Source organism: Arachis hypogaea, chromosome 16, assembly GCF_003086295.3.
Source record: "Arachis hypogaea cultivar Tifrunner chromosome 16, arahy.Tifrunner.gnm2.J5K5, whole genome shotgun sequence".
Taxonomy (NCBI): domain Eukaryota; kingdom Viridiplantae; phylum Streptophyta; class Magnoliopsida; order Fabales; family Fabaceae; genus Arachis; species Arachis hypogaea.
In genome coordinates, this window is record NC_092051.1 from 143731688 (window position 1) to 143755880 (window position 24193).

Consider the following 24193-nt stretch of genomic DNA (forward strand, 5'->3'; position numbering starts at 1 on the left):
AAAATACGTATTACCAATGAATATATTTGCATCAAATATTATTGTTTGTGTGTATATAATTATTTTGTTTTTTCATCCTTCGCTGTGGCTGACAACTATTATATTGAATCTTTTTTTTATAGTATTTTTTATTATGATAAATCTACAAAGTAGGGAGATTTTGTTGAATTATCGTGTCCGTGTATTTGGATATATTTTGGACACGACATTCACCAACAATCGTCCGACACACGTATTTACTGTGTCTAACCGTATCTTAATAAAAAATAAAAATTCTTCTCTGGACGCACTTGAAGATACACCTAAATACCATCACGTGTCAGCGTATTCAGTCTTATTCTTAACATATATTTTTGAAATAAATTTAGATATAGTATATATTATTATTTATTAAAACAAAAAATATTTTTAATATTTAATATAATTAAAATAAGATATTAAAAAATAATTAAAAAATTAATTTATATTCTAGTATCAATAAAATATCAAAATATCATTATAATTTATCTAAAAAATACTTTATATTTCATATGTATGTTCCCGTGTCTTATAAAATTTTAAAATTCGCGTGTCGTCGTATCATGTTCCGTGTTTGTATCAGTATTCGTACATCATAGTGATAGACTAAAAATTAATGCATCATAAATTTAAAATTTATTTAAAAATTATTGCATGCACAAACTAAAATTCAAATCTTAATATTTATTTAAACAAATAAATAAATTAATTATTTGACCAACTCAAATGGATTATTATGATATTGGATCTTATCCATACACTTGATAATAATCCATTTTGATTATATATTTCCATAATTTAGTTAATGGTATTAATAATTAATATTTTCTAAAAATTGTTTTCTTATTCACGCATGAATCTTATATATTTGAGATATTTCTAACCATATCTATTGTCATTATCCACCGTTAACCTATAATTATTAATTATTAATTATAAATTAATGTATATTGATTTTTAACTATTAATTCAAAACTATTTATTTTTTCATTGAATTTGAAATATGCATCTAAAAATATTATAAATATATTTAACTTATTTAACATATTTTTTATTTATGTGATTATATATATACTTAATAAATTATTTTGTAAAATTTTTTTCGAATGTGAATCTCAATTTAAGTCCACTTCTATAATACATTAAGACAAATTTAAAAACAACTTCTTAAATCAAATTTAAAAATATTTTATAATTATTTTAGTTTGCCACAACTCATCTAACACACAATAAAAATATCGCACTGTTAAATTTATTATAAATTTTTTTTCAGTTAAAAGTTCTATCATATCTATAAATTAAAAGCACAAAATTTTACCTCTAAAAAATTCATCAAAAAATATTAAAACCAACTAATTTAAATATAAATTGTATAACTCATATTTATCAAGTATGGATCATCTCTTTTTTTAGGAGTATTTTTTTTTGTTTGGTTTAAAATAAAACAAAATTTATCATAATTAGAGAGTCTTTAAAAGAGTACAAAATAGTATTTTTTTCTGAACTAAATTCTATGTCTTTAAGTAAATACAAAATAATATTCTTTGTGAAATAAATTCTTTATTTATGGCTAGTTGGTTTGAACTTAATCTTATTTTAACTGATAATAAGACTGATTATATCATAAATTCTTTTTTATGATATATTTTTTTCTCAAATAATAGAGATATATTTAAATTTTTAATTGTGCACTATATAAGTGGTGCATTGTAAATAATTACGGTAAAAGACAATCATTAGATGAAAAAAAAGTTTTTGTAAGAATAGATTTCAAATTATTAAAAGAATAAGAGAATGATTGTGTCAATAAAAAGATCATAAAAAAAATTATAACTTATTTCTTAAAATGATTAATTTCGATGAAAAATAAAGGATACATTTATATTTTATGAAGTAGTCAAAGAAAAATAAAATATTTAAAAATTAAACAAAATACTTTGACTCTAAAATTTAGACTCGTGAAGGATAAAAAAACATTATATATAATCTTTAGTCGCACAAAAATAATTATGAGAATATTCAATCAATATATTTTTTATTAATACATACGTACATAACAAAGTTATAAATGCGTGTAAATATCATATAAATACCAATAATATATGATTAACAATTATATTAGACTGATTGATAATAAAAATAAGGGTAAAGTATACTTTTTGTCTCTGAAGTTTGACGAAAGTTTTAAAAATATCCCTAAGTTTTATTTTATTTTAATTTTGTCCCAAAAGTTTTCGATTTGCATCAAATATACCCTTGACGGCTAAATTTTCAAAAAATTTAAGACCAATTCAACAATAATTTTATAATAACAACCCCTCAACACAAGTAAATCAAACATAATTTTCATGCATTATTGTTAGATTGGTCTTAAATTTTTTGAAAATTTAGCCGTCGAGAGTATATTTGATGCAAATCGAAAATTTCTGGGATAAAATTGAAACAAAATAAAACTTAGGAGTATTTTTGAAACTTTTGCCAAACTTTAAGAACAAAAAATATAGTTTACCCTAAAAATAATTAATAATTAGAATTAGAATTATTTATAATTAAAATGATTGATAATTAATAAATTGTGAGAGGAGATATGCTAATTTTTATATAATTATAAAAAAGATATATTCTTAAAATAAATTAAAAAAAAGAGATATATATTAGTACCAAAATATGTTACGTCAATATTTTTTGCGCTAAAATATAATCTGTTATAGAATAATATAAATTCTCAAATTTAATTTGGTATATTTCAATAATGGTTCCATACCCTTATAAATATCCCTTATAATATATCATTAACTCATCAATTAAGTTCTAATCTATTAAGCATATTGCAAAAGATCTCCATAACCTTCCTATAGAAAATGGCGACAATCGAGTCTTCTGGTGTTGAAACCAAAACCCTCCCAATCCAACTTCCCCTTGACTTTTCTTCAATTCAATCCGTGCCTGAATCTCATGCATGGGCTGAATCAAATGAAGATAAAGTTGAAAACAATGGAGATGGGTCAATAGTGTTACCCATCATTGACCTGAATGATCCAAATGCCATGGAAATGATAGGGTATGCATGTGAGAATTGGGGTGCTTTCCAATTGAAGAACCATGGCATATCGAAGAGTGTTATTGAAGAGCTTGAAGTTGAGACAAAGAGGCTCTTTGATCTTCCAAAAGAGCAAAAGTTGAAGGCTCTTAGATCTCGTGATTATCCAACAGGATATGGAACTTTTTGGATTACACCTTTCTTCCAACAACGTATGTGGCAAGAAGGATTCACCATCATTGGTTCTGCTGTTCAAGATGCCAAAAAGATTTGGCCTAATGACTATCAACCCTTTTGGTAACTACAATTATTCTTACACTATCTAATCATTTTTTTTTAGAGAAAAGGACAAATAGGTCCGGACCTTTTGCTCCGACGACATTTTCGTCTCTTACCATTGAAAAATACTTTTAAGTCTCTGACCTTCACAAAACTTGGACGGATCAGTCCCTGACGGAGGCATTTGGACGGAGGAACTGATCCGTCCAAATTTTGTGAAGGTCAGGGACTTAAAAGTATTTTTCAATGGTCAAGGACAAAAATGTTTGTAGGACAAAAGATCAGGGACATATTTATCATTTTCTCTTTAGTTATTTTAAATTTTAGATTAAAAATCTCAAATTTTTTATTCTGAATCTAAAATTATAAATCTAAATTTTAGAGTTGAGTAATATTGACTAATAAAAAATTAATTTTTTATACTTTTTCTTATTATTATTTAAAAAAATAAGGAACCAACTTTAGTCAATTGTTTTTTAGGATTTATAATTTAGAATTTAAAGAATTAAAGATTTAAAATTTAGAATCTAAAATTTAAAAAATTTAACTGATGTTATCTAAAAAATATTAATTTTCTAACATTACTTAATTATTAACTAAAATATATTAGAGAGCCAACAAAAAATCTGCCAATTTAGTTAATAATCAATTATTGAGTCTTAGCTAAACAAATTCACTCATTTTTTTGAAATTATTATTTTACTCTTCTGACTTCTTTTTCTTTTTTTTCAATATACAAAATAATTTTACTCACCATTAAAAGTAAAAATAGATCTAACTTATTATGTAGTTAATTAGTCTAAATTTGACATATAATCTATTATTAATTTTTTTAGTACTAAATTTGACTAATTATTGAGTCTTATCTAATTCGATGTCTGTTAAAAATCTGATAAGTTTTTTTATAAAACTAAAAAAATTAAAAATATTATTTATAAAAACTATTTTTAATAAAAAAAGTACTTATATGTAATATGTAAAATTTAATGTTTACAAAATTTTTTAAATTTTTAAAGTATTTAAAATATAAAAACTATTTATAATAAAATATAATAAATTTAAAATATCTAATAATTTTGTTAATAATAAAAATTATTTACATATTTATTTATATTTAATGACAGAATAAGTCTGAATTTAATATGTTAATATATTAAAATTTTTATAATAATATGAGCCTCGACTTATTAAAATAGGTGAAAATTTAGGCACAGTTAAACTTCACGTAAAATTGATAGTTAAAAATCGTTAAATAATTTGACTGATTTGATTAAATTTTTATCTTACTAAAAATTGATAGATGAAAGCCGTTAAATTAATTGCTATATTGATCGAAAAAATTCCTGTGTGGTAGTGATGCGATGAAGAAGTTCGAAGACGAATCAAGGGTGTTAATAGAGAAATTGATACACCTAAGCTTCAAATTCTTGGGAATTTCTGAAGAAGAAGAAAAGAATTGGGTTGGCCCCAAGAATCATGCTGGTGCAATTCAATTGAATTCATACCCTATTTGTCCCAAACCTGAAAACGCCATGGGCATAGCTCCACACACAGACACTTCAATCTTCACACTCCTTCACCAAAGCCAAAGCAGTGGCCTTCACATCTTCAAGGATGGTTCAGGTTGGTTCACTGTGCCACTTGTACCTGACACCATTATCATCAACACCGGCGATGTTCTTCACATGTTATCCAACGCAAGATTCAAATCAGCACTTCACAAAGTTTCAGTGAACAACGTTAAGCATAGGTACTCTATGGTCTATTTTTATCGGCCCACCATGGATCAAGTAGTTTCTCCTTTGGTTCCGAATAATAACTCTGATGAGGAACCTCGTTTTCGTGCGTTGACTTTCAAGGAGTATGTTGGAATTAAGGACAAGTATCTTGACAAAGCCTTGTCAATTGTTAGCGTCAAAGAAGATTAAAGAGCGGGTGAAAATAACTCCATATGAATTTTCATTTTACTAGAGTTAATGCTATTACCTTGTTTTATTTTCCTCTAATTTTTTTTTTTATGTTAATGTGGTTTGTGTTTGGATGAGATGAAATAAAGATATGCTCTTATCGTGTCCCTAAAATAATAAATTTGAAATTATGTATCTAATCTTATTTGTGTTTATTTATTTATTTTTGAACGTATTGGCAACTTCTAAGAAATTAAAAAAAATGACAATACTATCTTTTAACAATTTATTTTCGAAAATAAATCTTAATATTAAAACAAACAGATTAAAATTGTAAAACATCAACTTTTTCTAAAATATTTTAGTACAATTTTTTTTAGAAACTTATAAATTTATTGTAAACTTTTTTAAGAATTTACTTAGTATTTTATTATTTTGAAGACTTATAAATCTATTACAAATTTTTTCATAATTTTATTACCCTTTATTTATTTATTTATTTATTTTGAACAGATGGTACTGCACAGAACACTCCAATTCGTGTGACGTATTTTTTTAACACATTTTTCAAAACATCACATATTTATTATAACCTACCCGAAAAAAATTTATTTGTGTATTTTCTTGAAAAACAATAAAAATCAATTTAAATCGACCAAAAATTACTTTTTTTATGTTCAATAAGTATCATTTAAATAAATTAATAATAATAAATATATAATTATTATAAATATTATATATAAAATTATAAATATTAAATAAAATAAAATAAAATTATTTTAAATTATTGTCGGTAGAATTTCTGCCACGCAACTATGCAAGCCATTTGCATCAGTAGGTTCTTTTATCCTTTATCAATAATTAATTACTTAAGTTGACTATAATCCTATATAAGTTAAATACAATAAATGTCTCATTAATTTTTCCGATTCTCATCCTTCAATTACGATCATATCAAAGACAAAGAGATAAAAAAAAATCCGTTCAAATATTTAAAATTAATACCAACGCAAGTTGGCACAGATGGATGATGGTCTGTGTCCCTTAACCATCTCTCCCGAATTCGATACTCATTGGAGGATAGGAATGGAATTTGTTTGCTTGGGAGGGTCGTCCACTTTACCTCTGCAGTACTCGAGGGATTAGTCGTTAGGCTTCCGGCCTGATAGATACCCTAGTGCAAATAAAAAAAAATATTTAAAATTAATAATTTTTTACTAATATAATTTTAAACATTCTTAATTTTTCATTATTTCTTTTGGTTGGCAATTACTACTATACTTTGCGTGTAGTAAATTGAGGCATTCATAATGTGAAAAAGAACAAAATAATTTATGAAAGAATTCAATTAGTCTTGTATAATATATACTATTATATTAGAGAGAGAAAAAAAAATTATTTTTCATATTCAAACGATTTTAACATCTAAATTTATCTAAGTGATTTAGAGTCACGCACTTCTTTTTTTTTGCTTTCTCTTATTTTCTCCTTCTTCTTCTTTTAAATACACGCATGCGCTCTTCTTTTTCTTCACTCCTAATATTACGTCTTCTTCTTTTTCTCCTTTTTTTTTTTTTATTATTTTTCACTTTCATTATCATCATCACCATCACCACCACCTCCTCCTCCTCTTCCTCTTTTTTCTTCTTTTCTCATTGAAAGTTCTTCTCCTCCTTTCTTTTCATTCTACTCCTCCATCATCATCATCATCATCATCATCATCATCATCATTGTCGTCTTCTTCTTATACATATTGTCGTTATCGTTATCGTTATCGTCATTATTGTTATTGTTGAATTTTTGCTATGTCGATGATGTTGTTTGATCTAAAATTGATTTTGAATGTATTTTTGTTCACGATTCAGTCTTGTTTGTGTGCTTATTTTAGAATTGAGTTTATGTGTCGCAATCACTATGTAATTTCGGTTCATTTCTAAATTAATTATGTCACAATTGTTATGTAATTTCGGTTCATTTTTGAGTTAATTGTATCGCAATCTATTATGTAATTTTGGTTCATTTTTGAATTAATTGTGTCGCAATCATTATATAATTAATTTCGGTTCATTTCTGAATTAAGCTACATTTGGACTCGTTGTCCTGCACAATTCAAAACTCGTTCTCCTCTTCCTCGTCATATCTACTGCTTCTTCTTTTTCATCTTTTTCTTCTTCATCATCATCTTCTCCTTCTTTTTTCATTTTCTTATAGTTCTTCTTGTTTCACTCTTAAGAGGAATAAAACCAAGAAAAAGAGAATAAAATATCAAACAAAAAAAGAAAAAAAATATATTAATGACGTTATCTGATCTAAAATTAATTTTGGATGTGTTTTTGTTCATGATTCAGTCTTGTTTGTGCATGTGCTTATTTTCGAAGTGAGTTTATGTGTCACAATCATTACGTAATTTCGGTTCGTTTCTGAGTTAATTGTGTCACAATTATTATGTAATTTTGATTCATTTCTGAGTTAGTTGTGTCACAATCCATTATGTAATTTCGGTTCATTTCTGAGTGAATTAAGGTCCATTTGGACTCGTTGTCCTGCACAATTCAAAACTCTTTCTCCTCATTTTTTCTTTTTCATCTTTTTCTTCTCCATCTTCACCTTCTTATTTCATTTTCTCAAAAAAGATTTTATTTACTCTCTTGAGAGGAATAAAACAAAAAAAAAAAAGAGAAAAAATATCAAACAAAAAAAAGAAAAAATATATTAATGACGTTGTCTAATCCAAAATTAATTTTAAATGTGTTTTTGTTCATGATTCAGTCTTGTTTGTGTGCTTGTTTTTGAACTGAGTTTATGTGTCGCAATCATTATGGTAAATTTTGATTCATTTCTGAGTTAATTGTGCCGCAATTATTATGTTATTTCGGTTCATTTCTGAGTTAATTATGTCGTAGTCCATTATGTAATTATTTCAGTTCATTTTTTAGAGAATTAAGGTGCATTTGGAATCGTTATCCTGCACAATTCAAAACGCTCATCTTCCTCCTCATTTTCTACTGCTGCTTCTTTTTTTCATCTTTTTTTCTTCATCTTCTCCTTCTTATTTCATTTTCTCAAATTTTTTTTATTTACTCAAATTTAACATCATTTTTGAATTTATGTGTTAAATTTGAGTTTAGATCTTGCACAAGACTTTAGAAAATCAATAAAATTAAATTAAAAAAAAAACAAGAAATAATGGATACAATGAATATTTTTCAAGTATTCTACAAAGGCAGAGAAAAAAATATTTCATCGACCTTCACAATCCCAGAAAATGAAATCTCTCGAATAGTTCTGATATGAATTATAAATTTAATATAAGATACCATGAATATACTCCTTTTCTCTAAAAGGCCTTTTTTATAATCTTTTTCTATGTTGTAGCTAATAAATTCTCCTCAGTTAAACTTGGAATTCCCATACAAAAATCTCTAAGTTAATGTTGAAAATCTTTTATTATTAACATCCATTGCTTCAACCTACAGATTCTTTATCATTGTTCTCTACTTCTCTTTCTTCTGAGTTAATTGTGTTGCAATCATTATGTAATTTTGGTTCATTTCTAAGTTAATTGTGTCGCAATCATTATATAATTTTGATTCATTTCTGAGTGAATTAAGGTGCATTTGGACTCGTTGTCCTGCATAATTTAAAACTCTTTCTCCTCACCTTTTACTGCAATAACAACAACAACAACAAAAAATGACGATGAAGAAAAAACACGCGAAGAAACAACAACAACAAAAGAATGATGATGAGAAAAAAATACACGAAGAAGGAGAAGGAGAAGGAGAAAGAGAAGGAGAAGGAGAAGGAGAAGGAGGAGAAGGAGGAGGAGGAGGAACGTGAAGAAGAAGACAACGGCGACAATAATGTAAAGCCCCGCGCGTGAACGTAAATGACTTGGTTGGAAGAATGATATGTGTGCGTGTAATCACGCTCTTTTTAATAAGAGTAGTTTTTGTTGGTGTTGGGTCTACTTGGTTGGACTTAGATAATAATATTGCTTGGATGTGTAGCAAATCTCCAAAAAAAAAATAACTAGAACTTATCTTATTTAGTATTTATTAATTATTATAACAATTAATGCATGTTAAATAAAGTAAGTTCTAACTGATTTTGACTAAATTTTCTTTTGTTATCAAATATTTAATGCTAAAAAAAAGTCAAAACTTGTCTTATTTAATAATTATTAATTATTATAATTAAATAAGATAAATTCTAACTATTTTTTATTAATATTTTTTAGAGGTAATGACCAAATCAGTACCCGAAAGATTCAAACGCTGACATTTTGGTACCTCACTATTGTTATTGACAAAATGGTCCTTAATAGATTTTAAAATTTGAAAAGCGTACCCATGAGTTCACCGGAGCACATTTCCGGCAAGCACAGTGCTGACATGGCCACTGCGTTTTGATGACATGGCAAATGCCCTTCCCCACCCTAATTCTTCTCCTTCTCCTTCCCCCTCCCCAACGCACTCCCCCCTTCCCCTTCCTGAATGCATTCTCCCCCCTCTCCAACCCTAATCCTTTCCTCCCCCTCCGTAATCCTAATCCCCCATCTCCAACGCACTTCCCCCCTCCTCAATCCAAAATCCCCCTTTCTGAACCCTAATCCCCTTCCCTTACCCCTTTTAATAAATTCATCAATTTTCGCTAACCTTTCAAAATGATTTGCAGATTCCATTTAGCATTTTAGATTAAAACCATATATATTGAATAATTTTGTGATTTGGCATTTCACATTCCAAAATCAAACACTTTTTTCTCATGCAATTCTCAACGATGTTAACAATTCAATCAAGGAGAAAATCACACGATTTAGCAGAAGGAAGAAGAAGGAATGGTGAATGCAAGATGATTTTAACAATTTTTTTTTAAAAAAGAACAAAACCAGCAAATTCGCGAGAAGGAGAGAAGAGAATCTGAAGCAGGACGGCGAATGAAGCGGTTCCGAATGGCAAGGGAGGAGGCAGTGTAAAGAGTGACGGGAACCACGGGAGGGAGCTACTTGCGAGAGAGGAAGCAGTGCCAGAAGTGAGACCTCGTCTTCGATACACGGAAGAATGGGAAAGGGGACGGGGGCTAGCAGCAAGCACATACAAGTAGTGAAGGCGACAGCAGTGAAGACGAAAGAGAGAGAGAGTTGAGAGTGTGAGACACTGTGTTGGGAAGGGGATTAGAATTCAAAGGGGTAAAGGAAGGGGATTAAGGTTCAGAAAGGGAGATTTTGGATTGAGGAGGGAGAAAGTACGTTGGAGATAGGAGATTAGGATTAGGGAGGGGAGGGAAGGATTAGGGTTGGGGAGGGGGGAGAATGCATTCAGGAAGGGAAATGGGGGAGTGCGTTGGGGAGGGGGAAGGAGAAGGAGAAGAATTAGGGTGGGGAAGGGTATTTGCCATGTCATCAAAACGCAGTGGCCATGTCAGCACTGTGCTTGCCGGAAATGTGCTCCGGTGAACTCGTGGGTACACTTGTCAAATTTTAAAATCTTTTAAGAACCATTTTGTCAATAACAATAGTGAGGTACCAAAATGTCAGTGTTTGAATCTTTCGAGTACTGATTTGGTCATTACCTCTATTTTTTATTACTAAATATTTTCGTTCCGTAATATAAGATGTGCTCTATTTAACAAAACTTTTGATAATTAAATTTAATCAAACCGTTCAAATTTATTTTATTTAATATTTATTTATTATAAAATATATTAAATAAAATTAAAAATAATAAAATTTTTAAATACTTTTTTAATAATTATCAAATATTTTTGTTTAACTAAATTGATTTAATAATTTATTAATCTAACCAAAATTATTCACACAATATATACATAAATCACAAAAAAAATATTTATTTTTTATTTGATTTTTTTTTTCTTTTTTTCGATAATTTGTTGAGTAGCTCGACCCATAAAGGAGAGAAATATCAAGACATACAAGAGTTGCTTACACAATATATCGCACTCACAACATGAGCATCACTCACATCTAGACACACAATACAAAAACTTAAGAAGAGTGCCGACCAAAAAATAAACTTGCATGGTTCACAAAAATAATGAACGTGTGTCCGATCCGTTCGACATGGCCAATAAGACGGGAAATTATTAATATACCCTATAGTCACATCTCAACAATCATATACGCCAAGTTATCCTATTCATGACACTTTCATGTTTCGCCTCTCTTCGATAGACAATAGAAAATTTGAATAACTTCAAGAAGGAACTAAAAATTTGGTCCAATAAAATTAGAAAAAAAAAACATTCTACTTAAATTATCTAACTAAAAAATTTTATTTAGTAATTCAAAAATTAATATTTTTATCCGTAATATTATTACGAGAATATAAATTTTTTAAAATAATAGTTTTTGTTTTGACAATATAGATTATGCATAGTATAAAAGAGTTATAAAATCAAACTATTTTTATAAAAAAAAATAGTAGGTTAACAAAAGTCTCTGACTAAGAAGACCAAGGTATCTATACATAAAAAATTAAATAATAAAATTTTTAGTTATTATTTTTATATGAAAAGTATAATTTTTTATTAATAATTAATTTTAATATTCTTATCTAATATTTAAAATAATTTAACATGTATACTTCTACATTTAATTAGGTGTTGTTAACTGTTAAGTCTGTTATACAAATAGAAATAATTAATTTTTATACTTGCTATTTAAAAATAATATTTTTTCTCTATGTATATAAAAATATAATTTGATATTAGTATAAAAAATTATATTGCTATTTATAAAATTAACTCAAAATTAATTTTTTTAAAATAATTAAATCTTGATTCTAACTTTTAATTATAACATTAGTCTTTTTTTCAAATTATATGTAATAAATATTTGAAAGAAGAGAAATGAAAATATAGATTAGAAATATAAGCGGTGAAAATTTAAAACTAAATAAAAAACTAAAAAATTATGTATATAATAACATTAATAATATTATTTTTTATTTAAATTATATTATTTTGTTAATTTTGTTTTCTATAGAATAGAAAGATAGAAAAAAATAGAGAATAAGAGAAAAGAGAGTGAAAGATAAATTTATGGAAGAATGAGAGTGAAAGTTTGTTAATTTTAGAAGAAATTTTTTTATTTTAATTGTAAAAAAATATCGGATGCGATGACAAAAATAGTAGAGAGAAATAGAAAAATTGAGAGAGGTAGATAAGAGAAATTAAGAAGCGAGTTTATTAATTTTGAAGAAAATATTTTCTTTCAATTTTAATAAGAGAGTGTCATGTGACACATTTAATTATTAAATTAGATAGTAATATATGATACATAATATAGGTATATTTTAATTTTAATTTTAATGCAATTAAAAAATGTCATGTTGCACATTTTGATGGTCAAATTAGTAATTAGTCATTAATATTGATAATGATATATAAAATAGATAGAGTAGTTGAAGGAATGACAGAAATAGAGAAAGGAAGAGGGAGAATGGGAGAACTCTTTAATTTTGGAGGGAAAGATTTGATTTCAATTGCAATGAGGGAGTGACATATGACACATTTTGGTTATAAAATTAGTAAAGAGGAGGAAAGAATTCTTTAATTTTAGAGAAAAAGATTTAATTTCAATTACAATGAGAGAGTGATATGTGTGTGGCACATTTTGATTGTGAAATTAATAAGGAGGAAAGGAGAATTTCTTAATTTTGGAGGAAAAGATTTGATTACAATTGCAATAAAAAAATGACATGTGACACATTTTAGTTGTAAAATTAGAGATATAATATAAGTGAGTTCTACTATGTAGATAGTTGTTGACTTCTATAGGTGTTGAATTGTAATGGCAAATATAGATGAAGACATCTGTCCCAAGAGAAGACAGAATCTGAATTTTGGCAGGAAACTTGCAGAAGAGATTTAGTGGTATTCATGTGAGGAGTAGAGGAGATTAATGCTTTGATTTGATAATTATATTTTATTATGATTAGGAAAAGTCTAAGGGACCAGCAACTTTGTTAAATTCTGGCCAGCATGTAACCAGCAAAGAAAAGTGAGCCATTGGATGAAATCTCACACCAATCTCACACCATTAAAACCATTATTGATGGCTATTTGATAGCTACAAATCACAAAAATTGCTACCCCTAACATTCCTCTTATGATTATTAAGTTAAAGTTGATTACCGTAGTCATGTATCTTGGGCTTTTCACGTTTTTAGAAGGATGTTTTCATATTTAAGTCTGAAAATATTACTCTTATTTAGTACCCAAAAACAAAAATATCACTACTACTATTCAATACCAAAAAAAAAAATACCCTGACTACTACTATGTATCCCATTTTCTTATTCATACATTACCCTCGTAGTCATCCATATGCAAAAAAATTAATATTAAAATAATAATAATAATAATACGAATAATTAGAAATAATTTTGAACACCATTTAATTAAATCTGCATGTGTTATATAAAACAATTTATAGTTAATTTCAGTTATATTAATTTAATAAATTATTTTAAATAAGAATTTTATAATAGTAAATCAAATAATAAAGTTTGATTTCTTTTATATTTATTTGAATTTAAAAAAAAATACTCAAGTATACAAGAATAGTAAAAAAATTAATTCTTCTCTTATAGAATTGCAAATTTTTTATATTATTAAATATTATTTGAACACATTATTATAAACAAATATAAGTAAAAGAAACAAAAATAAAAAATATATAATTGTGAATAAATACTAAAATATATATGCTTAAAATATTATTTTAATGAAATTATTTATATGATTTAAATCATAAATATTAATTATTTTTTTATAAAGTTATAATTTATAAATAAGTTATTAAAAATATTAATATACTATACTCAACAAAAAATTTAAAGACCAAAAAGTTATTAAAAATTTGTTATAAAAAAAATAATATTTGTTGGTATGAACATAAACAAAAAAAAATTCTAATGATAAATTGATAATTGTAGTATATATGTTTTCACCCTAAAAATGTTGTTATAGAATACGTTTGGATAAAAAAAATTGGATATAAAAGAATAAAAAATTCTTTTTAGCATATCTCAAATTAAAAGACATTTATATAAATATTCATCGTATATTTAATAACAAAAAAATATATAATATTAGAATTTATGGCCTTACATTTTGAAAAACTACTTAAAAAAAACAAAGAACTGAGACTAAGAGCATGCCTTAAACAAAAGAGGAAAAAAAAATCAAAAACTTGTAATTACTTCACATATACTTTTTTGTAAACTAAGGCTTTTTTTATTGTTAAAAAGAGACAAAAATTATGTTAATCCAATAGCTATAGGTCCACTATTAAGCATTTATTAATTTATTGTATTAAAATTAATTATTAACACAATAATTTCTCATCACATGGATGAATAGTATAAAGTAAATTGTCTATTCTGTAGCCATGCTTTAAAATATTCAAAAAATATCTCCTTCTGTGACACTTGTCATAACCACAAGTTACCACTACAATTCTATACCTATAGAAGTCAACAGCCATCTACATAGTAAAATTTACCATATATATAATTTTGAAGCAAAAAATTGTCACATAACATCTCTTTAATGTATCTAAATTATAAATGTTTTTTGCCTTTTTACTGCAACTGCAAATATCTTTCAGCTTTTTTATTCCAATTGTAAATTTCCAATTGTAAATCTATCATATATCATTTATCATTTATCTATCATATATTATAGGTGAATTCTACTATGCATCTAAACAGTAGAACTCACTTATATATATATATATAATGGATTTTAACCATTCATTATATTCTAATTTATCAAAGTACTAACTTCTTCCTCAAATTCTCTGCCATCGCTGTTTGACTTGTCACACACCGTCATCAGAGTCGTTCACCCCCAATAAAAATAACCATCCACTTAAGAATAAAAATAATCACCTATATACCTAATAAATTGAACATCTAGTATAATTTAATTATATATAATTAAACCTGATCCAATCAAATAATCATCCACATAAAAATTAAAATAAACATTCGCTTAAAAAAAAAGCAATTTGCTTGACTTCATGTTTGGTGGTATCCCAATCCATATAGTATGATACAAGAGAATGTGAGATTTCGAGTGCAAAGAGTAACATCTATGTTCCAGCAAACAAATACACACGATGTCCCAAAAATTCCATAAACCCAGTCAAGATCAATCATAGAATATAGCATTCTTACTAAAACATGCTTTAGCTTGCTTGTATTTTCTTGGTCGCAGATCCGTCCAATAGAATTTTCATCGGATCGAAAACTACTTCCAAAACTTGTTGTTGTGAAACGACACAACGACTAACACTGTTATTACTCCTTCAACGGTTCGATAACTATCGGCGACGGCCACCAATGAAGATGGTGGTAGGCAATTCCTTTTCGTGGTGGTGAAAGATCGGTGCACCTCGGCGGTCACGTGCCTCTTGAGCCATTGAAGGGGTGCAGCGGCAAGGGAGATGCACGGGTGTGGGTGCGGATGTGGAGGGATCTGCATTTGCTACGGAAGGACAGTGACACCAAATGAGACTTCGGCGGTGTCGGCGGGAGGCTGCTGCAACGTCGGTACGGCCGGCAGGAGATGCAACTGCGCGAGGTGAAGATCAGAGAACGATGACGGCAAGTTTTGGACGTATATAAAAGGTTATTGTGAGATTAGGAATAACCGTAGATATTGTAAATGTATTTAAATGCTAATCCTAATTTTTTTAAATTTTAAAATCTAAAGTTAAATAATTAATTAATAATCTAATTTTTAATTTTAATTTTTTCTTTTTTTTATCCATTATTCTCACTGTTCACGGTTATCATTATTGTCCTATACTTTCTCTTTTTGTTTTGATCACAAGTCCTCTATTGGTCCCAATGACTCTTCCAATATGAATTGCACAACGGCACAACCATTTCTAAGTTCATCCAAAAGGAAACCACCTGCCGCCATTGATTGCTTCTCATGGATATATTGTTGATTGCTGCCTTGTTAGACTATTTGTTGAAATTGCTTCTATCTATATTTGATGTATTTTTCTTTCTGCTCTTTTTTTTTTTTAAAGAGAAAACAAAAGAAAATAAATAATTGAATAAAAATGAGAAAAAGAAGAGAGTGGAGGGGAAAAAAATAGAATTTATGGTTTTTGTTTTAAGTTTATGTGTTCATCATCAAAGAAGAAAATAAGAAAATGTTGAATTATTTAGATATTTTCATCCACAAAATTCTGTGTTTTCTTATAAAAATTTTTATTTTTTTCTAAACGTTATTACAAAGGTGAAGAGAAGGAGGAAAAACAAAAAAACAATAGAATTTGTGTTTTTGTTTACAAATTTTTATACCTTTTTTAAAAAAATTATATATTTATCATTAAAGCAGAAAAAAAAAAGATGTAAAATTTTATATTTTTATTTACAAATTTATTTTTCAAAAAATTTGTGTATTTTTTAATATTTGTTAAAAACATTTTTACTAAAATTAAAAATAAAAAATTTAAAAATTTATGAAATTGAATATAGAAATTTATGAAAATGAACATAAAATAATTACATACACAAAATATGAACTACATAACTTTACTTAGAATTACACCCATATATTCACATCGCTATAAGAGTTGGCTTACAATGAATTCGTTCATAATCAATAAATTTAGAACACTTTATTATCAGACACACATACATACTTTATTGATAAAATAAAATCATAATTAACTATAAATCATATACACACACAAATGCCATAATATAATAGCATGCATCATAAACAAACAAACAAATAAGAATGAAATTAAAGAGCAGCAAATTCATCAAGTGCATTCTCATTGAGATTGGAAACAAAGAATTTGATGTAGTCTCCATAAGTGAATGGATGATAACGTAAAGGATGAGTGTTGGCATCAACCAACTCAGGTGGCACCTCAATCTTGGCTTCATCCTTAGGCATTGTAAACACTCCAAATGAGTATCTTTCTTTGTCTCCTTTCATTGTCACTCTATGTCTAACCGCATGTAATCTACCATTGCTCCATGCCTATACACACAAAATTAAATAAGAATCATTATCATTGATATAAAGTGAAAACTCAGGTGCAGTCGACTTCACGTGAAGTTGATAGCTGAGAGCCGTTAGATGAAAATTTAGTCAAATTAGTCAAATCATCTAACGACTCTCAACTATCAACTTTATGTGAAGTCGACTGCACCTGAGTTTTCACCTTGATATAATCATTCTATTTAGTTACTATAAACATAGAGCATGAGCATAATTATTGGACCAAAATTAGTTGTTAGTGCTAATTAAAAGATTGTTCCATTATTATTATTCTTTGCAAGATAATGGCACCCACAATTTAAAAACCATGATTAAAAGACAGCATAATAATACCCTAAAAATTTTAATATATGTTTAAGGTTAAATTACTGAAATTAATTATATGTAGTTTATATGTACTCTAAATTCTCAAAATATGTAATGTGACCCATGAGAAATATCAAATGATACAAATAAGATATTTTCTTAACTTCATTTTCCCAAAACTATTCTTCTACTATTAAAAAATTATCTATACAAAAAACACATGCATCATCATGTATATGCAAAAGAATAGTTTTGGAATAGAAAATTAACGGAATTTTTTTCATCATTTAACGAACTTAGGGCATCAAATCAACTCATTTTAAAAATATATAGCAATGCTACATGCATGGGCGAAGCCTCTTATGCAGGGACGGATCCAGAAATATTATTCTGGAGGGACCAATAACATATATAATATTAAAAATTATATAAAAAATTATATAATGTAAAATGTATTACAAAAATATATCGATAGAGAATATATTTTAAAGTACAAAAAATATGTATGTACTTTTTATTAACGAAGTGGTTGATTCTTCTTCATATCATAAAATTTATCGATAATAGAATTTGTGTCAAAATTTTCAACAATTTTCTTTTTAATATAATTAAAAGACATTAGCAAGAAACTAACCTTTCCTTTTGTTTATGAGTTATTCTTCATAATATTCATCGCGGAAAAAGATCTTTCAGTTGTAATAGTTGAAACAAAGAGAATTAATACCAAATGAATCAAGAAAGACGCTCACAAGAAGAAAAAAAATCCACTTTATGGGATTTAAAAAAATTTTATTTAATTAAAAAATATTAGTAATAATATATTTTTAGATTTTTTTAATATTGTTACTTATTTTTTTAGATATTAGAAATCATTAATATTTAGGTTAGACTGGACTTTTATTTATATTAGACTAAATACTAAATAAATTTTAAAAAAAATTAAATCATACTTAATAACTTATTACTATTAATCTTTTTTTAGAAAAGTTGGGGGTCGAGGCCTCCACTCGCCCCAGTATATCCGTCCCTGCTCTTATACGAGTCTCAAGGGGGGTAATACTCCCCTAAACTTCAACTTTTTCTTATAAACTGTATATAAATTTAGTTTTGTATGTCTTCATTAAAATTTTTATTTTAATTTTTTTATATTCAAAAATTACACTTTGGCTCCATTCCAAACTTTATGCTAGCTCCATTGTCACTTACATGACGGACAAATATTATTATTTTAGGTCAGTTTAGTCAACAATAATTTATATTTATATTTATAAAAATTTATACACAAAAATACATAATTTACATTTATATTTATTAGAATTTATAAATATAAATTATGAATTAATACAATTTGTATTTATATTTACAAAAAAATGTACATATAATAAAATAATAAATTTTATTTGTTAAAAACAATTTGATATATCAAATACTGATTAAAATTATTGGAAATGGCTGATACCCAAAAAAGTCTATTTTAAAAATTTAAGATAAAACATGCACATAAGATGAAGTTCAAAGCCATTATTTACATTTTTCATTGTTTTTATATAATTGATAAAATTATTATCTCATAAAATCATTTACCTCTAAAGTTTAATTCGTTAAATAGATTACATAAGTAATTACATCTTTAACATATTTTTTTGCCTAATTGCCTCTTATAATTTAGGCTTTAATTATGAAATTTGTCTACGCATTTACCTTTTTTTTAGTTTTGTCTTATATTAAAATACCTTTTTTGAGATAACAAGGATCAAATTTTAGAACGACCATTGATAAAAAAAAAAAAAAAAAAAAAAAAAAAAACATTTTTTTTTCATATCATAAAATTATTTATTCTAAAAATTTAATTTAAATTGTCAGAAAAAGACATATATTTATATCTCTATCAAATTAATTAACATGCTATATATAAGTAGATAGAGGTATATATACCTTCAATATGTCACCAACAACGACCACATAGGCATTTTGGGGTATCTCCAATTGAATCCATTTTCCAGTTTTGGTTTGCACCTCAAGACCTTGCACATCATTTTGGCAAAGAATAGTTAATGTGTTTTTGTCAGTGTGAGTCACCAATCCAATTTCACCTTCTTTCTTGTTTTCTTTGCTTGGAGTTTTGTACTTCATTAGACGCAAATAAACGGTACCCTTCATTAGCATGTCTTCAATGTCAATGTAGTGCTTTGGAAGCTCATAACCCTCTTCAATCATCTTCAAGATCATGTAATTCAGTTCCAGCAACTTTGAACTTATGGAATTCATTGTCTCACTACAACATCGAATCAAAACAATTTATGTATATAACATAGATATTTTCTTTAATAAGTTGCACACATAATTGTAGGACTTTCAAAGTAAGGTTTTTTTTTTTTTTAAAAAGATAAAGTATTGTTTTATTCTTTAACATTTAAGTTAAGTACTAATTTTATTCTTAATATTTAAAATATTTTATTTTTATTATAAATTTTTTTTTTGTTTTATTTTAACTTCTGGTTAAAATTAATTTTTTTTAAATATTATTTTTTTTAGGTAACAACAAAAATTATAATAATTATAGTGTTGATTTTAGTAATTTGATAATAAAAATAGATAAAAAAATAAAAAAATAAAAGAAAAATAGTATTGGGGGGGATTATTTTAGAGAAAAAATAGAATGAAATATAACTTGTGGAAAAAAATAAGACATTTTAAATATTAAATAAAAAATAAAATTTAACCGAACTATAAAAACTAAAATATAATATTTTACCCTTTCTTTTATATGGCTTGTATATTTTTTAAAAGAGTACATGTTTGACAAAATCAATTTCATTAGTATTAATTTTGTAAAAAAAGATATATAGAACGAACCATATATTTATTATTTTTAAAATATTAAAAAAATGGTTTTTTCTTTCGAAACATTTTGTTTACTTTATTAAAATATCATTAAATGAGCTATATATGCTAGCTAGGAGAAGCTCGGAGCTCTATGCATGGGAGAGAAGCACCAAGGTAACAATTCATGAAATTAAGGAAAATTTTGGATGATCTTGATTGCTGAACATTGGTTTTATATATATATATATATATATATATATATATATATATATATATATATATATATATATATATATATATATATATATCTTTTTCCATGTTAAACTGAAAATGAAATTATTGCTTCGTTCTTATAAAAGGTTTTGTGTTTTGATGCTGACTATTCAAAATTCCAACTTTGAAGAACTCTAGAAATAATGAACAAATAAAAATAATAAGAGAGCCATAAAACATCTTTTCTTAAAGACTTTATTTTTTAATAATTAAAATTTAATATATATAATCGATTAAATTATATTATTTTCTTAAATTGAGTCAGACAAATTAATTTAATAGAAAAAATAGTGAATCAAATCTTGAATCGATCTAAATTAATATTATTTTTTATAGAAAATAACTGCAATACTCTTATTATAGAAAATGATTAAAATACTCTTATTATATATATATATTTTAAAAATTCTAAATCCTAACCCGTGGCAGAAAAGTAAAGGACTAGAATTTAAGATTTTTAAAATTAATATGTATAATAGATTATTTTAGTTATTTTTTATAATAAGGGTATTATAGTCATACATTTTTTATAAAAAATAATATTAATTTAGACCAGTTTAAGATTTGATTCACCATTTTTTTGGTCAACTTAATTTGTCTAGCCTAATTTTAACAAAAATAACACGAATTAATCGATTATATGTGTTAAATTTTAATTACTAAAAAATATTTATAAAAAAAAACGTTTAGACGTTTTCATCTAAATGACTCATAAATAATAATGGATTTAAATGAAGGGTTAGCTACACATGGCATGTCAACTTGTAAGGTTATCCAAGATACATAATTTCAATTTCTTTTCTGATATTTTTTATTTTGTGTCTTTATTTTTGGTATTTTTTTTTCAAATTTTATATTTAAAAAAAAGAATAAATAATAGAACTTTGATTTCGATTTTCTTTTAGCATTTTTTTTTCTCTTAACAAAATATTAAAAATTCAAACAAACGTACGTGCCATAGATTTTTTATTCCATAGAACACAAACATGCCCATCATGCAACCACTAATAGATTTATTTAGATTAAAGCTTTGTCACATGGTGAGAGAAATTTTATATTAATCAGCGTTTACTTTGCACTCTTATGTCTTTTCAGCCACCCCTCTCTTCCTAATCCAACTAATAAGCGATATATAATAAACTCATATTCATATATACGACTAAAGCCTAAATATAAAAGACTTTGTTTTTAATTAGGGGTGGGAATTCGCAAATGAGGCACAAATCAAGCAGCAAAATTAGGTTAGTTCAAACATAATTAAATTAATTAGTACGGTACAAATATTATTTACGAAAAATCATATCACTAGTAGTTTGATATGAAAGAACAAAAAATTTTCTGATATATTTAAAATGTTTGAGGGCAAAGTACTTAATCAACATCATACCTCAAACTAATGATCATAATAATATAGCAACTCTGTCAATAAGAACGAGAGGTGCTCTCTCATATATTTAAAATGTTTGATTTATTTGACAAATTTATACCCCAGAAAAACTAGTAGTTAGTTTGTCAACGTGATTTTTATGGGTATAGAACTTTTTGAAGAGTTTAGATTTTTAGTTTAATTTTGATATTCTAACCATTACAATCGTTCAATTACATCTATATTTTTAGATAATCATTTATCCAATCAATATAAAATATAGTTATTTTACTAATGTAATATTACGTAATTAGATACATATATATAAAAATATTTTATATTACAATACATCAACATTAAATTCTTAATTTACTCTATATAAATAATTCAAAAACTAATCACTAAATCATTCTATATATACAAGTTTTTAGTCAGACATTTTATCTTTTTTTATATATAAAAGGCTTGTTTTTTATATGATTATAAAGCACAAAATTAAGCAATGTCTAGTAATTAAGGGTTGTGTATAAACAAATTACGTACATAGTCTTAAAATACCAAATTTTAATTCCCCATTATCATTTTGGTTAGTCACAAAAGCCAAGGATTATTTTAGAAATTATTTGCAATAAGTTTGGGTTTAAAAAAAATAATGAAAAAAATACTTTTAATTAGTGTTAAATTTTAAACTTTTTTACACTATAAATCCTTTTTCTCTCTCTTTCAAAATTCTAACCTAATTAGATTAGTAGAAACGGATAAATCTAACATAACATCGAATAAAATATGAATGACGAAGACTCATATACAGTTGTCTTAGTGTGAAATTGACAATAAAAAAATGGTTAAATAATAATTTAATTAAATTTATCAAATTATCTAACTATTTTTGATTATCAACTTCATGATTACTGTAGGTGAGTTTTCTTCAACATGAATGGACACAGCATTGAACATGCAAAAAAGAACATGAAGTCATACCAGAAAGATGGGTTGCCATGAGGCCACATGAGATTGGTGAATTGTTGAGAAACATGGAAGACATGGCTATCACAAACACCAAAGGTTTGATTGAGAGGAATAACAGGGCAATCACTAGTGTAGCTACTATATGGCTTTGTTGTGCTTTGGTGCTTCATTTTTGTTTCTTCAGGTAAATCAAACAATTCCTTTAACCCCATCACCATCTTTTCTCTTAAAACCTTTGGAACTATTTCATCATCATCATCATCACACACTAACACAAAGTAACCATGCTTTTCACATGCTTCTCTCACTTTCTTGCTCATCATTTTCTTCCACTCCTCTAATGATCCCAACCCATTATTATTTTTGTTATTGAAGGAAAAATCCAAACATGGAATCATCATCCCAACCTCATCATCATCACTCTTCTTCTCACCATTGGATGGACCCTCTTCTCTCATTTTCTTTCTTTAAATTCTTTGTTGCTCTTTGGGGTTGTTCTTGAAATGTTACACACAATTTTATTTATAGCAAAATTAGCACACAAAAGCGTGTCTGCTGAACCCAAAAGCAAGGCTCTTATTATTAGGGAAAGGGACAATATATTCAGACGAGAGACCATAGCTGCCGTCATCTATATATATAAAACTAAATGTCAACTTTATTATATATAAATTTAATTTTCACATTTTATTGTATTTTATATATGTATCTAATTATATAATATCACATTAATAAAAATAATTATTTTTTACATTGGTTGTATGTCATTCGAATAAATATAATTAAATAACTGTTTATCAGTATATCAAAATTAAATTTATATATATATATATATATATATATATATATATATTATTCAATGTAAGAGTAACACTCGATATACATTTTCTTCCATAATTAAGTGTATTTTTTTACTTTTTACTTTTTTCTTTTGAAATTGATGTACCTACACACTCTCTTTTACCTAAATATATTGACTTGAGTGTCCAAATACAATAATTTTTAAATAATTCCCCAAAACCTAGTGTAAGGTCGAGTAACTTGATTGCCTAAACTCATAAATTCGAATGAACACCAGTTTGACAACCATACAAAAAGAAAAAGATCAATTAATTTAAGGTTTTTTTTTTAAAAAACGTTAAGCTTATATTT

The 24193-nt window shown here is 26.2% G+C and overlaps 2 protein-coding genes across 2 annotated transcripts; one reads left to right on the forward strand and one right to left on the reverse strand.

The window, feature by feature from the left end:
• Window positions 1–2837: 2837 nt before the first annotated feature.
• Window positions 2838–5444, forward strand: LOC112755519 (gibberellin 3-beta-dioxygenase 1). Its single transcript, XM_025803669.3, has 2 exons — window positions 2838–3355; window positions 4692–5444. The coding sequence occupies exons 1-2, from the start codon at window positions 2880–2882 to the stop codon at window positions 5263–5265; spliced, it is 1050 nt and encodes a 349-aa protein (XP_025659454.1). The 5' UTR covers window positions 2838–2879; the 3' UTR covers window positions 5266–5444.
• Window positions 5445–16769: 11325 nt separating this feature from the next.
• On the reverse strand, window positions 16770–23621 carry LOC112755521 (probable 2-oxoglutarate-dependent dioxygenase AOP1). The gene is made up of 3 exons (XM_025803671.2): window positions 23054–23621; window positions 19543–19882; window positions 16770–17280 (listed from the first exon to the last, which is right to left on the reverse strand). The coding sequence occupies exons 1-3, from the start codon at window positions 23497–23499 to the stop codon at window positions 17038–17040; spliced, it is 1029 nt and encodes a 342-aa protein (XP_025659456.1). The 5' UTR covers window positions 23500–23621; the 3' UTR covers window positions 16770–17037.
• Window positions 23622–24193: the final 572 nt, after the last annotated feature.